This window comes from Myxocyprinus asiaticus, chromosome 11 (genome assembly GCF_019703515.2).
Source record: "Myxocyprinus asiaticus isolate MX2 ecotype Aquarium Trade chromosome 11, UBuf_Myxa_2, whole genome shotgun sequence".
Classification (NCBI taxonomy): domain Eukaryota; kingdom Metazoa; phylum Chordata; class Actinopteri; order Cypriniformes; family Catostomidae; genus Myxocyprinus; species Myxocyprinus asiaticus.
The window spans coordinates 41943492-41958609 of record NC_059354.1 but is presented as its reverse complement, the minus strand read 5'-3'; the positions used below and the strand labels follow the sequence as shown (position 1 = coordinate 41958609).

At 36.8% G+C, this 15118-nt stretch overlaps 1 protein-coding gene across 1 annotated transcript in view; it reads left to right on the top strand.

Moving 5' to 3' along the window:
* Positions 1–15118, top strand: part of LOC127447954 (NGFI-A-binding protein 1-like) — a 29958-nt gene that overhangs the window by 11731 nt on the left and 3109 nt on the right. Inside the window, exons 4-7 of the mRNA XM_051710208.1 lie at positions 805–856; positions 7054–7173; positions 9551–9716; positions 14148–14297. Of these exons, the coding sequence (XP_051566168.1) occupies positions 805–856; positions 7054–7173; positions 9551–9716; positions 14148–14297 (488 nt within the window). The remainder of the gene's footprint in view (positions 1–804; positions 857–7053; positions 7174–9550; positions 9717–14147; positions 14298–15118) is intronic.

The following is a 15118-nucleotide window of genomic DNA, read 5'->3' as shown; positions in this document are numbered from 1 at the left end:
GGGTGAATTATCCCTTTAAGACTTGTACATTAATCGAATTGTAAAGTTGTTTTAATCGTCATTTTTTAGGGTTGTTTTAGGGTTTACGGCGTTACGTCATCATGGCAGCAATGTTGTAAAATTGGATATAACGTTACACAGAAAAGGTTAGTAAGCAATTTTAACTCATTAAAATCATGTTAACTCTATACTGGCTATACTTTTGAAACTATTTTTTGATGTTTACGGATTGGCCCCATTCACCTCCATTGGAAGTGCCTCTGTAATCCAGGTCTTTGCTTTTTTTTAAAGAAAATGAGAGACAAGTCCAAATACATTTTTGTGGTAATCAACATTATGCTAAAAATGCTGTCGATTGAACTTAACTTGTATTGAACCTGGAATATTCCTTTAATATGGATAGACAACTGCAAGTAAGCAATTCGTAGGCTGAACTCCCCAAAAGATCTAAACAGAGTGGTTCTGTAGCGCTTTAAAAAAAATTGCTGTTTGTTTGAGTGTCCTGACCGGCCTGATATGGCAACATTGGCTCAACCAATGATGTGAGGTTGGGGCGGAACAAGCTGTTTGTCCAGCAATAGAAGACGATGGGAGTATTCTTGAAACCTGTCTAAAAAAAGTTATTTTGCATTTGCTTTTGATGCCGGTAGTTGCGCAGAAATACACGCTTCAGCTTTAAGGTTTTATTTATTCATGCTTAGTCAGGACACAATGTTGTGAAAAAGTTTAAAATTTCTGTTGTTTCAGTGCTAGTGGTTTTTCCCAGCTTGTTCAGAGCTAAACATTTCACTTCCTTTGTTACAGATCACGATGTGGCGACAGAGACGAGCCCTCCCCTAAGAGAATTAAAACTGAGGTGAGAACAACTGCTTCATAATTTCGCAACCTGAACAGTCTCTTAATGTCAAATAATCAGTGGGGTAGATTCCTCTCCAAAATTGAAGAAATAGGTTCACACTAAAATGACAATTCTGTCATTATTTACTCACTCTCAAACAGTGTGCAGTTATTTTTCTGTGGAAAAGAGCTGCCTTTGTGTTCCTTAGACAAAATAACAACATACGGGTTTGAAACGGCATGAAGATGAGTAAATAATGACATAATTTTCACTTTTGGGTGAAATATTCCTTTAAGGTTCCAACAGAATTGCTCAAGTCTGTTACTGATGCATGCTGAATTGCAGTGTTAACACCAATATGCGAGGAAACAGTTGTAGGAGGCTGGATTGACTCTGGGTGGGTCCAGTGGCTTTTGTTTGCATAGCTGCCTGTCAGCATACTGAACTGTGTGGGAGGGCTTTGCAGGAGCGTGTGGGGTAGCTCCATCAGGACTTCATGTCATGATGTAGGGGAAAGGGCAAAGTTCAGCATGCAGAAGTTACAAAGCGCTAATGTTCACGAGCCCACGCCTTCGATCACACCTTAAATCCATATTTAGACGGCCCACAGCCATTATCTTTCTATAACCTACATGTATGTGATCTGCCCTAAACATAGTGATCGTATTGATGTTGTCTGATGAAGAAGCCTTTGTGCTCTGCTTTTGTATCTATGGCAGCTGTCCATTCATAGCTCTCTGGTGACATACAGTATTTGATCATTGTCCAGTCGTTAGATATTCTGGAAATTTCTAATGTTCCACATCAATGCTATGGGCTGGGTTAGTGTTTCAAAATGAGCAGGTGTTTGCCTGTCTCACTTTGCTCTGGTTTCAGTCCACATATGCAGGCACAGACATGTGACCATCTCGGAAAATCAGTGGTCTTCACCCACTATAGCTCTAATGAGAAATGAGTATGTCTTTATATCATTATCAGGTAGTGGCAAATTACCAAGCACCTACTTTTTCCCCCTAATTTGCATTGTTGCTCACTTAATATCACATTTTACCTCACTTTGCGTCACATTCCTACACTAGACCTGTGAATGAATAGCAGTGATGGGAAAGCTATTATGAAGCTGTAGCTTCTCATGCAACAAGCTACTCATAATTGGCAATATCTAAACTACAGTCAAATGTCTTAGCCAAACGTCAAGATGTTATAGAACCACATTTAAGCTATTTAAGGGAGAAAAATATATTTATTTATAAATTTAGATAATACATTTATTTTTACAGTCAGAGCAGGATTTATCTGGCACAAAAACAATAAGAATCTCAATTAGAGTGACAGCATTAAACGAATGCACATTTACACTATATATTAAATGACACTATATTACACATAAATGTTTACATTAAATAAAAAAAAATAAAAAAAATAATTAATTTAATATTTCACTATAAAGAAGTGGACCTAAATGCCACACATGAACTTTGAACAGTGCAGACTAAAATCAATCAGTGAATCATTTTATGAAACAAACAAACAGATTCACTAAAACGAATCAGACTTTTCACCGCTACATTAAAAAAGAGGGCATATTTATCAGACCGCATTTTATTGTTGCCTCAACTCACTATGTTCAAAATACATGCAACAAAATACAGCAATGGAGAATTCTGTCATGCTACTCCGCTACTGGTTGCAAAAAGTAGCTTGTTATTGGAAAAGCTAGTCTATTTGAAAACCAGCTTATCTACTGTCATGCTACTGAAAATGTAGTTAAATTAGTAGTTGCTACATAAGTAGTGTTAGTTACTCCCAACACTAAAGAACAGTTGCAACAGTGTTCTTTTAAATTGCTCATTTTTATGATGCAGTAAAGTGGACAGCACTCAACTCGCTCAGCTCTAGAATGGATTTTCCATGTTTAACCATATCAAAGTGTCTTACGGTTAATAGCCTTGTGTCTCAAAGGCAAAAAACAAAAAACTTCCCTTCCCCCTCCCCCCATCGCTGTCCCTGTCTGGCCTCGACTCTACCCACACTACGCTCCCATCCACACCAATGAGAATAAGCCGTCCGCCCACACGCACCCAGACAAGGTCCAAATGAGATCAGTTGTGCGCCTACCTATATTCTTGAGGTAGAAGTGACATCATTACGTGGGTGCACTCGGAATCACCCACGCCCTTGCATATGCGCAGATACCACAAAGTGAATAGGGACAGTCTAGTCTAAAGGCACATGCGTAATACATGCAGGCACACTGACATATGCACACACCTTCTTCATCTATAAGCCCATTAAACCAGTCTCTATTTCACAATCACAGCAGTATTTATCTGGAACAAAACAATGTGGATTGCATTAAAAACAAAAACTTGAAAACACCCAAAATATATATAATTGAATTGAAAGCATGGTTATGGACAGCAACATTTAACTACATATTTTGCTTTAAAAAAATAATGAGAATTTTGAATCATTCTTTGAACTGTTCATTTGATTTGTTCGAACAAAATGACTCTAATAAAAGAATACAAATTCCCACTGCTATATATGTAAGATACACTACAAACTATTAAACAGAGACATTTAAGATATTTAAGGGGGCATTATATATAACTAATTCAATGATAACAGTAATTTATGTATTATTTTTTTCATCAGAGCAGTATTTATCAGTTTATAAAAAAAAAATTGAGGATCTTAGAGTGCTTTCACACTAGCACTTTTGGTGCATACCCGACGTATGCTGCATACTGACGTCAAAGTTCGGTTCATTTGGGTGGTGTGAACGCTGTTTTCCGAACTCGGGTGTGCACCCGCGAACCACACCCGAGTCCACTTGAAAAGGTGGTGTGGGGTACGGTTCATGTAAACTCCGGTGCGGTTCGCTGCTGATGTGAACGCAATCGTACCAAATCGCGGAAGAGAACCGCTATTGATGACGTATAATTTGTGCAGGCTCCCGATCGCAGTTATTATGGTTTCATGAATTTCTCATACCAGCTTGTGTCCAAATATTGCAAATCACCTTCAGAGAGCAGATCACATTCTTCACATCTCTTGCAACGCATCCGCGGGCTTGTGGCAGACAAATGCTAATATTCTTCACATCATTGCACATTCAGTGCATCCGTGGCAGACAAAAATAATTGTTGTTTTGTGCATGTAAAGTTTTGGTGGTAAATCCAAAGAGATTAATACATTAATAGCACAGCAAATCTGATGTCTTCTTGAGTTTTTGCCTAGTTACAGTGGTAAACAGCTGCAGCTTGTACTCACGTTGATGACATAATTGGACCGTGGTTCGGACACAAAAATATGATGTGAACAGAGACCGGGGGGGCAGGGGGAGGGGGGAGGAAACAAACTCGGGTTCGGTCCAAGCAATCGAACCAAGTGTGATAGCACCCTTTATTAAACCTATACATTTAAAAGCACACTAACCAATTGTTATATCAGAGTTGAAAACATAGTGATTGACAGCAAGATTTAACTGACTATTTTGCTATAAAATAGAAGACCTAAAATACCACACAGGAACTTAGAACTGTGCAGAGATTCAGACCTATGATTTTCATTGTTTTTTGTTTTTTTTAACTTAACTGTCCTCCCATAGGAAGGAGAACTCACCAATCAGTGAACATAATTTTTTTTTTTTTACTGAACATAGCGATTCACTAAAATTAATCGGACCTCTCAGAGCTACAGTAAACAAAGAGCCTATTTAGCAGAGCGCAACAACCAAAAACACTTGAAAACAACCAAAATATATATAACTGAGTCGAAAACACAGTGATGGACAGCAACATTTAACTAAGTAATTAGCTTTAAAAAGTAAACATTTTTTAACTGTTCATTTAGTTCGTCTGATTGAAATGTCTCACTGAAAAGAATCAAACTTCCCACAGCTACATACGAGAGAGAGAGTGTGCTTAGCAGAGTGCATTTCAATGTTGCCTCAACCTGCTGCATGCAAGATACAATGTGACAAAAAAAAACAGCATTGTACCGTTTTGTCGCGCAGCTCTGCTACTTGTTGGTAAACGTGTTTGTGTTACTGGAAAAGCTACACTGTTTTGCAAAACAGCTAATCTGAAAAATTTAATAAGTTAATAGCATTGTTAGTTTTACTTAGTTAATGTACTCCCCAACACTGATGAACAGGTGGGCAAATTTAATTTGGTTCTACCCATATTCTTGAGGTAGAAGTGACATCATTATGTGGGTGCACTGAGAATCACTCACGCCCATGCATTTGCACAGATACCACAAAGTGAAAAGGAGCAGAGTCTGAAGACACATGCGTATACATGCAGGCGCACAGACGTATGCACACACCTTTGTCTATAAGCTCAAAAAGTCATGGAAGAACGAGAGCTGTAACTGATAGGAGTGGCTCAATGACCTCATTGCTGCTGCGTGAGCGTTGGCAAATTTGCGTCAGAACTGTTATTAACAGTTACCTCTCCGCCTTAAATCCAACACCCAACTAGTAGTGAAAAGAGTGTAATGTTTTTGGTAGCATGTAGCCATGGCAACTTATGTAAACATTTAAAGTTTTGAAGCTCATCCTTCATGTAGTAATTTAAAATGTTGTGGCACGTCAAACAAAATGTTCAGTTTGCTAATCTGTCTGTCCAGTGGTTATACCTCGTTTTACGAAATTCATCCTCAGGGGATTCTTAAGCGGGATGCCATTTATTAAGTATTACCTGACCTTTTTACTTTGGAGGAATGAAGCTTTTTGGGTCTCCGTTAGTAAAAATGTGTGCCTTTGTTTATGTGAATTGGTTGAGATTTAGCTCATGGAATTGTTCAGGTTTTCTTCAAATGCCACCTTAACCTTGGCAACCACCAGTCTGAAAATATTGCTTAACATACCAGATTTATACCTGATACCATGTTTCTGACCATTGCAATCATAGTTTGTGGACCCACTAGAGGCGGTCACATTTTCAGTAGTTATTACACATACAGTGCTGTCCAAAATTCTGAGATTACTAGTGAAAATGCTTCTATTTTTATTTAGTATCTTTTTTTTTCTATTTTAATGCAAAATGATTCATTAGAAATTATGTTAGCTGCCTAAAAGTTTCATTAAAAAATGTACATGAATTTTAGAATTTCTTATTATTGGAATGTGTCCCCTTTTGCTTTAAAGGGTAGTTCACCCAAAAATTCTCTCATCATTTACTCTCCCTCATGTCATCCCAGATGTGTATGACTTTCTTTCTTCTGCTGAACATAAATTACAATTTTTAGAAGAATATTTCAGCTCTTTTGGTCCATACAATGCAAGTGAATGGGTGCCAAAATTTTGAAGCACCACAAAATCACATAAATCAGCATAAAAGTAATCCATAAGACTTCAGTGGTTAAATCAATATCTTCAGAAGCGATATGATAGGTGTGGGTGAGAAACAGATCAATTTCACATTCTTCTTCTTGTGTTTTTGGTGATTCAGATTCTTCATGCATATCGCCCCCAACTGGGCAGGGAGAATAATTTCAAGCAAACAATTACTTAAATATTGATCTGTTTCTCACCCTCACCTATCATATCACTTCAGAACATATGGATTAAAACACTGGAGTTGTATGGACTACTTTTATGATGCCTTTATGTGCCTTTTGGAGCATCAAATATTTGGCACCCATTCACTTGCATTGTATGGACATACAGAGCTGAAATATTCTTCTAAAAATCATCATTTGTGTTCTGCAGAAAGAAAGAAAGTCATACACATCTGAGATGGCATGAGGGTGAGTAAATGATGAGAGAATTTTCATTTTTGAGTGAACTATCCCTTTAATGACAGCATGCACTTGAACTGACATGGACTCCACAAGTTTGTGCAAAACCTGATAATCCATGTTATTGATTTGAGAATTTTCCAAAGACCATTTTGTGTGTTAAATAAATCTGACCTTTCGTACAAAGGCGTTAACATAGCCAATATCGTAAATTTGCTTACACTTGATTAGTTACCTAGAAATAGGGCAGAATTCGAAATATTTTACATCATAGTTTGTTTTTGTTTTTCTAAAACTTTTATTTTTTTTCTAGGTTTAAATTAAAAATAATATATGATATATTAATAGTAAAATCCCAGATTTTCAATGTGGACACCACTGTATGATCTTTACCTTTACTGACTCCATATCTTTAACCTCAGATTTGATCAAAGAGAAATAACAGTTCCATGTTATCTGTGCAGGAGGGCTGTTTTGACCTCCAGGAGGCGCTACAGGCCATTCACATGCGCCAGGAGACCCTTAAGGAACAGCTAGCCCACGCCAGGTCCAAGGGCGAAGAGACAGTTGGACGGAACATCCAGGTGACTAACTGCATTATTACAGTGTGTGTGTGTGTGTGTGTGTGTGTGTGGGAGAGGAATGCTCACAGGCGCCAAGCTGACTCCGTCTTCATGTCTGTCTACCATCATACGACTCACTCTGGTATCCTATCACACAGGTTTTCAAGTCAAAGCTGCAAATATTTCACCTGTCTGTCTGACCATACTGTGTGAACTGTTTTGGTTGTCTAATTAAATATATAAAGAGCCAATGGTTATACTACATTTTTTGAATGCATATGTCATGCCATAGCTGATCAAAAAGAGGAGGAGGACCTATGATTTTCATTTTTTATTTTTTTTTTAACTAACTGTCCTCCCATAGGAAGGAGAACTCACAAGGAGATTTCTTTTGTATCTCAAATGATAGAGGTTAAAGGTGCACTCAGTAATTTTTTCCTCATTAAAAAAGTTTTACTACTAAAGAAATGGATAGTAATTTTAAAACATGTGCCTGAAATAATGTCCACCCGCATGAGATTAAGACTCTAGTCATATCAGTAAGTTTATCAAATCTGTTTTATTCTACATGGAGAGGGTCCCCTCATGGGGGCTGCCATGTTAGGATCACATGAATTGCCAAATACTACTCATTTAATCTCAGTAACTGTCCTGTTATTGGACACTTTCACTCATGGAATAAATGAATCATGGCTGACTGGAAACAATGAAATTCTACAATGGCATTGGTAACTGAAAACTATTGATTTTGAATGATGCTGCCTCCAGGCCCCTAGGTGTCAGTGTTAGTATGAGACGACATAAACAAACAATGACTGAGTGCACCTTTAAATTGAGAACAAATGGAGACTTCTGCTTAAGTCTCAGGTTTTTCTCCTGAAGAAAAGACCCTAGCAATCTCACACATGTCTCTTTTTTCAGATGGGATTTCAACAATAAGCTCTATATATTTCATAATTAGTTAAGTCATGATGCCAATAGGCCATATTCTAATGGTTTTTTCAAAATAGCGATTTATGATTTCGATTTAATTCAAAAACCTATTGGAAATTCCAGAAAAATAATAATTCTCTTTTAGCTTTTGGACTAGAAACTGAACAGCTCTATAAAACACATTGTGATTTGCCAAGATACCAATACCTGCTACTAAAGATCTAAGATTATAAAATGAACTCTTCTTTGAATATCAAATTATGTGAGCTATACTATCCACTACTTTTATAGCTCTACGCTCTCTTTCAACAATTGTCTCATTTGTGTCTATTTTTAATTCTCCTAAGGAACTTTAAGAGAAGCATATGAGACCAAGTTGGTAATCAAATAAAACATGCTTGCTGAGCTATGAAAGAGCAACTTCTGAGCATTTAAAATTCTCTAGACTGTCTGTTCTCTATAATCATTGTCTTTTCACTAGACAGACTGACACAATGCACAATGTCTCAGAAACATCAGTTAATTGTGCCACATTTGTGTTCTTTTATTTATAGTGAAAAAGTGTCATTTTGTAACTGTGAAAAACATCTTCCTGTGTAAAAAACAACCAGTAAAAGTTTTGTTTGTTTGCCACTGTAGGTAGCATGCTATTGCACATGTAGGAGGGGTGTTAATGGAATGAATCAAGCACCAAGCTTTGTGCTGTTTTTAATAATAATCTTGATCATCATTAGCAGAATCATGTCACTTTTGGAAAAATAGCGAGAACTGTTGGAAACGAGATCTCTTTAATATCTCAATTGTTTATCCTAGACTGCAATAAGATTAAATTGAGAGCAAATTGATATTGAAGTCTTCTGTTTCTCAGATATTCAGAGGAGATCTCAACAATGTCCCAAACTATGCTCAGATTTGCCAGGAAACCAAAGTCTTCAATAATAATTCAGATATGTCAATATGAACTCAAACATTTCTTATCAAATTCTTCCAAGGCCAAATTATCTAGACTGTGCAATCCACATTCATTTTATCGCTCTATACTTGGTGTTCTGAATGTCAGTTGTCTCATTTGCACCTATTTTTATTTCTCCAAAGAATCTTAGAAGACACATAATAAAAAGTTATTACTTATTATAAATGAAACATAGCCTAACTGACTATTTAGCTATGAAAGTGCACCCTCAGAGCAATAACATTTTCCTCCGAGTACTGTAATATATTCATAATGAAATGTTTGTAGAAATTGCACACCCTGATTCACATTCAAATGTGAATGAAGAACATTTAGAAATGAGATATTTATACTGTAGGTGTAGGGGTTCGTTTATGGTTAGTTTTGTTTTGTGTCACTAGAGTTTTGGTATGTTTGTGAATGTTGAATATCGTAAATCATTTCTGTCACACTGTACATATGACAGTATATACATCCACCTGTCTGACACCCTGCTGTCTGTACATCTTATAGATTCAGCTGGAGCGACTGTTGGCCAAGCAGATGGAGATACTGCATGACGCTGCAGCACAGGACAGACTGCAGGCTCTAGAGTGGAGGGTTCCACCAGGTCCATACAAACACAGTGCGGACAGGCAGAAGAGCAATGGGGTTTCCACCGACAAAAGTGCTGAACATGGTGAGATTGTGCTAGCAGATGCTTTTTATTCAAAGAATCTCGCTGTACATTACTTGCAAGGACAGTCCTTGTAGAGCAAGTCCCAGTGGACTATTCTTTATCCAGCAAAGCAATTTAACGCAGTGGTTCTCAACTAGTAGGTTGCAGTGCAAAAATGGGTCGTAGGGGTGTTCTGATAGCAATAGGTAGGAAAAATAACAAAAAAGATCTCTTTAACATCTCAGTTGTTTCTCTTAGACAGCAATGAGATAACATGAGGAGCAAATGGAGACATTTGAGAGAGACCTTTTCTCTTCCTGCAAGTCTGCAACCAAAGTCTGCAACCAAAAGTTAAAGATTTCAGAATGAACTCAACATATTTGTCCAAGATCAAATTATCTGAGCTGTGCTATCCAGATTAAATTATAGGTCTATACTGGTTTCTTTAAACTACAACAATTGTCAAACAAAAGTTTTACAATTGTAAAGTTTGTAAGTTATACATTTTAGGAGAAACATTTGAGACAATGTTAATACACAAATGAAACTGAGATATACATTAAGTCTCCTGAGATATGAAAGAGCTTTATTTTTTAGGGAAGAGAAAACGCTTCAGAATTTTTGTATTATTATTATTATTATTATTGACATCAAAGGCCTTGCATCCAATCAAACTCTTTGGAATTTTTGCACAAATTCATCTGTCACTTGGTAGAAGCTTGCAAAATGACATAGATGCCAACATGGAGAGGTTGCGTGAAATGCTCTCGTCCTCGGAAACCAAAAAACTATGCAAGGTACTGTAAAAGAAAAGACTAGACTAGAATATACCAGACTATATTAAAGACAGGTTCACTTGCAGCATGTATAAACATGGTTTGGGTAACCACTTGAAATCCAATGTCAAATCTTGGTTCTACGGAAGCTAAACCAGCAAAGAACCACTGATTTAATACACGCTATGTAAGAGTTGTTACGTAGTGTAAAAAAAGCATTTTCATGATGATTTTCAATAAAAAAAAATTTAAAAAACAGCTATTATTACCACAAGAAAAGCAGACAAACTGTCATTCACTCTTGACTGACCATCCACAATATTTTTGTACCAGCAAAGTGTTTCAGTTGTTATTTCTCAGATAATTCAGTCACTTGCATCACCTGTTCCAGACTTCTTTTCTTTTTTTCTCATTTCTTATTGGCACTCTCATTTCTGGGGCTCATCTGCAGCTGCAGGTGGAGGCTGGGTGGTGGGTGTCAGGGAGGGGAGGGGAGGGGGGGGGAGGGGGGGGCATATAAACAGAGCTCTGCATTTTGCTGCTAATCTTGTGCCCTAGAATGCTGCCTCAGACTGTAGTTTATTTTGACCCTTGTGCTGGTTGGTACATGATGATAATTACTGCATGTACACTGAATCTGAGCACTGATTATCCACATCACAGCACAGGTACAAATGTTTACAAATGTTCAAGGGTTTTTACATTACAAGTAGTTGTGTTTGACCAATATGTTTTTTTTTTAATTGCATCTAGAGAGCAGAGTGGCCGATGGCCAATATATGCATACAAGTAAGGGATAATGTATAGTATAGTGTAGTCATTATCGCAAAATGAACCCAGACAGGGCAATCAGGTCTTGCATCACCCTTAAGGTTTTATTTTGCAATAATGCTTACCCAACTGGTTGTAAAATATCCTGCTTATCAAATGGCTACTTACCACATAAATAATAAATACTGATTTGAAAATATTTTATTGTATTATGTTAATTTAAATGATTTAAATGATTATATTTTATTTATTGAGTTTATTTATTTATCATGTGAAAAAGAGAGACCAAGGAGTGATATGGGTATGAGCTTACTAGCAAAGCTATGTAGAAAATTGGTTGCTTGGTACAACAGTCAGTTATACAGTTTAGTGGTCATTGTACAAAAATATTTAGCTGAAGAATGCCGCCAATTAGAATCAAGTGTTCCAGAGAGCAATGTAATAATACAATTTTATGATAATAAATACAATATAAGCTACACAAAATGTATACATTTAAATGAATGCTTATTTTATAAAAATTTTAATTTCGGCCAATGTGATAATCTGCAAATATTGGCCAATTAAATCACCTTGCTGGAAACTACATAATCAGCCTTTATTTCTCCAGTATAATGTGACACTGTGCTCAGTATTTTTAATGATTATTTGTCGTCCTGTTTTACGGTTTCACATTGCGCTAACAGAGTGCTCTCCCTCCCCATCTCTGAGAATAACTCCTTCATGAACTCTTTGAGTACATGATCTCTCTCAGCTCCCTAATATCCCATGTGTTCTCAAAACTCCAGAGTGGGCGTACAATATCTGCAGAGAACAGAGGGAGAGACAGAGAGAGAGAGAGAGAGAGAGAGAGGGAGAGCAAAACAGAAATTGAGAATTAAATGAGAAAGAAATCTATTCCTCTCTGGCAGGTAGAGTTTACCAAACTGAATCAATGTTGTTGTTAATTAAATAGTATCACATTAAAGGGATATCTCACCCAAAAATGGATCACCCTCTTGTCGTTCCAAACTGGTTTAACCTGTTTTCTTCCGTGGAACACAAAAGGAGATACATTGGGCCAAAAAGTATTTTTTGAACACTTAAGCCACACTTAAAAATGCATGAATGGCTTTGCATTATAAAACAAAATATAAAACCTGGTGGCATTTATTTTGATGAAAAGTGGCACTAGAACACTTTTCAAGTAATAGATTTTTCAAAATAAAGTTTAGGCTGGCCCTGATACCCATTCACTTTCATTATATAGAAAAGAGGAACTTGTACATTCAGCTAAATAACCCCTCTTGTGTTACATGCAAGAAAGCAAGTCAAATGGGTTTGAAACATGACAACATGATGATGATTAAATTATTTAAAAAATTTCATTTTTAGGTGAACTTTCCCTTTAAGGTAAAAAAGAAAGATTAGTCCTGACGGTGTGCTGTGCTGATGTTGTCAATAGACCCAAATGAGATCAGCCAGCCAGGGACAGAGGAGGTTAATGTGCTTTGTAAAGAAAGGAGGAGACAAACACAAAGGTGTAAGCGCAGAATGTAACCTGCATTCAGTGTGCTTTAAGCTACATCCGTTGTCCTCGAGCTATTACGCCGTGTGCGTTGGCAGGCTGCAGTTGAAGAAAAGGTGCATTCGTATTAAATGAAGATCAGTTGCTTGCATGAGTGAGAGTATTGTGCTGAGTGTTTCTGGTAGGCGGAATTCTTGTCTTGTAGCATTAGTTTGTTACGAGGCGCTTGGTAATGGACATAATGATTGAGGCTTGCATTTTGTTAACCGACAATCATGAATACAATAGCAAGGTGAAAAGACATATGAGTTAAAGATGCACTCAGTAATTCATTCCTCAATAAAAAAGTTTTACACATAAAGAAATGAATTACAATTTTGAAAACTGATGTACACCTCAGATGAAGACTCCAATCATATCAACACAGTCATGGAAAACCTGGAAATATCAGGGAATTTTTAAATTGTGATTTCCAGACCTGGAAAAGTCATGGAAATTGATAAAATCTTGTGGAAAAGTTGTGGAAATGTATATATTGAATATAAATTTTTCTAGTTTTCCTCTGCTTAAAAATATCTCAGCAGCTAGACAGTAGAGTTAAACTTACAAGCCATAGAAATGTCTGATTTGTGAGCGAATCGTTCTTTTAAATAAATTATTCGCTAGTCAGTCGGTGACCCTGTTTACATGCATTTAAGAAACTGCTTATTCCAAGGTTTTTGCAGAAAGTTGCATTCTGAAACAGCATGTTTACACAAACAGCATTTTCCTTACGCCGTTTATGAGATTAGGAGAAAGTGTTTTATCACAACTAGGTTTCTGCCAGAGAACGCTGCTTATGTGGCCATTTAAATGCATAAGCACCATTCTTGTAGGTTTTTGAAGAGTGTGCATGAGCGTATGCACTTAAGTGTATGACAGGAGAGGGAATCTCCACTATTGCAGTGCAAAGGCAATGAAAAGTTAAGGAAACAAACACAGCAGCAACTGGAACATCCAGAAATAAACCGTAGCAACGAAGAAAAAAATGGCGAAGTCATCCTCAGATGCCATGTTCGTTATTTAAACCAGCTCCCGGGAAATTGCCTTATTTCCTAAAGATGCTTTCTGACCGAGCCGCATGTACTGTAAACAGGAGTAAAGAGGAAACTATTTACACAGTGCATTTTTTGCTCTTTTTAAAGAAAAAAAGAGACAGGTCATAATAATTTTTGTGATAAATTAACATTATGCCACAAATGCTGTCGATTGAGCTTAACTTGTATTAAAAACCAAATATTCCTTTAACAAGTAATGACTTGCCTGCACCTTTAAAATGAGGGGTTTGTTTTTTGTATGTTGTGTTATCTGACATTGCTTACATTGTGTGTGTGTGTGTGTGTGTGTGTGTCTTTGAAGGAGAGAGGCCGCTGAATCTGAGGGTGAATAGCCAGAGAACATGTACATCAGAGGGAGAGACGCCTCTTGGAAAGCAGCTGGCCAATGAGTTGAAGAGGCACCACCAAGTACTGACCACTAATACTGAAAGCAAGACATCAGCAGCCACAGGTGGGTATTAAAAGGAACCTAGTGAACTGCCGAGCTTATTTAGTACTGAAGAAATAATGATATCTGATTTAACCCTTGTGCGTCAATTAAAAAAAGTTTCTCAGATGTCCTTAGAGGACAAAAATGTCAGCGTCAAAAAAATGTCAGCGTCAAAAAACTGCCATAATAATATTATATATTCATATTATTTTCCAATTTCAGTTAGTTAATTTTTTTAACCAACATCAGTCCTGATCATAACTACCAAATATTCATTCATTTTCAGGATTTTAACCCTTGAAATGCCAGTTTGTTTACATAATGCCACTGTTATTTTTTTACACACACACACACACACAAATTTCTCAATACACACATACAAAACACACTCTGACATCCATACAACACACCCACACAATTTTAACTGCATCATTTATTCAATTGGCCTACAGTACTCTATAATACAGAAAACAGGAAAAAAGCATGTATTTGCTCCATAGGCTAAACATGAGACAAATGGCGCCATCTGGTGGAAAATATAAAATAATAATAATTTTGAAGCCAAGGCTCTGGAATGAAAGCATAATATCTTAGAATTCATGATTTTATGCTTTAATGGCACTGGGATCAAATATTGCAGTTTTAATGGTTTCTTTGGGGACATTTTTGTCCTTAAGGTCCTGAGTGTAACTCTTTTGTGTACACAGTGTATTATAGATGTATTATAGGAACTGAGGTTGAAATGTCCCCAAAAAATACACACCTTTGGCAAAATTTATGCAGTTGGCATTAACACAGCCAAAATGATCGAAAAACATTTTGATTGAAAAAGACAAAAATGT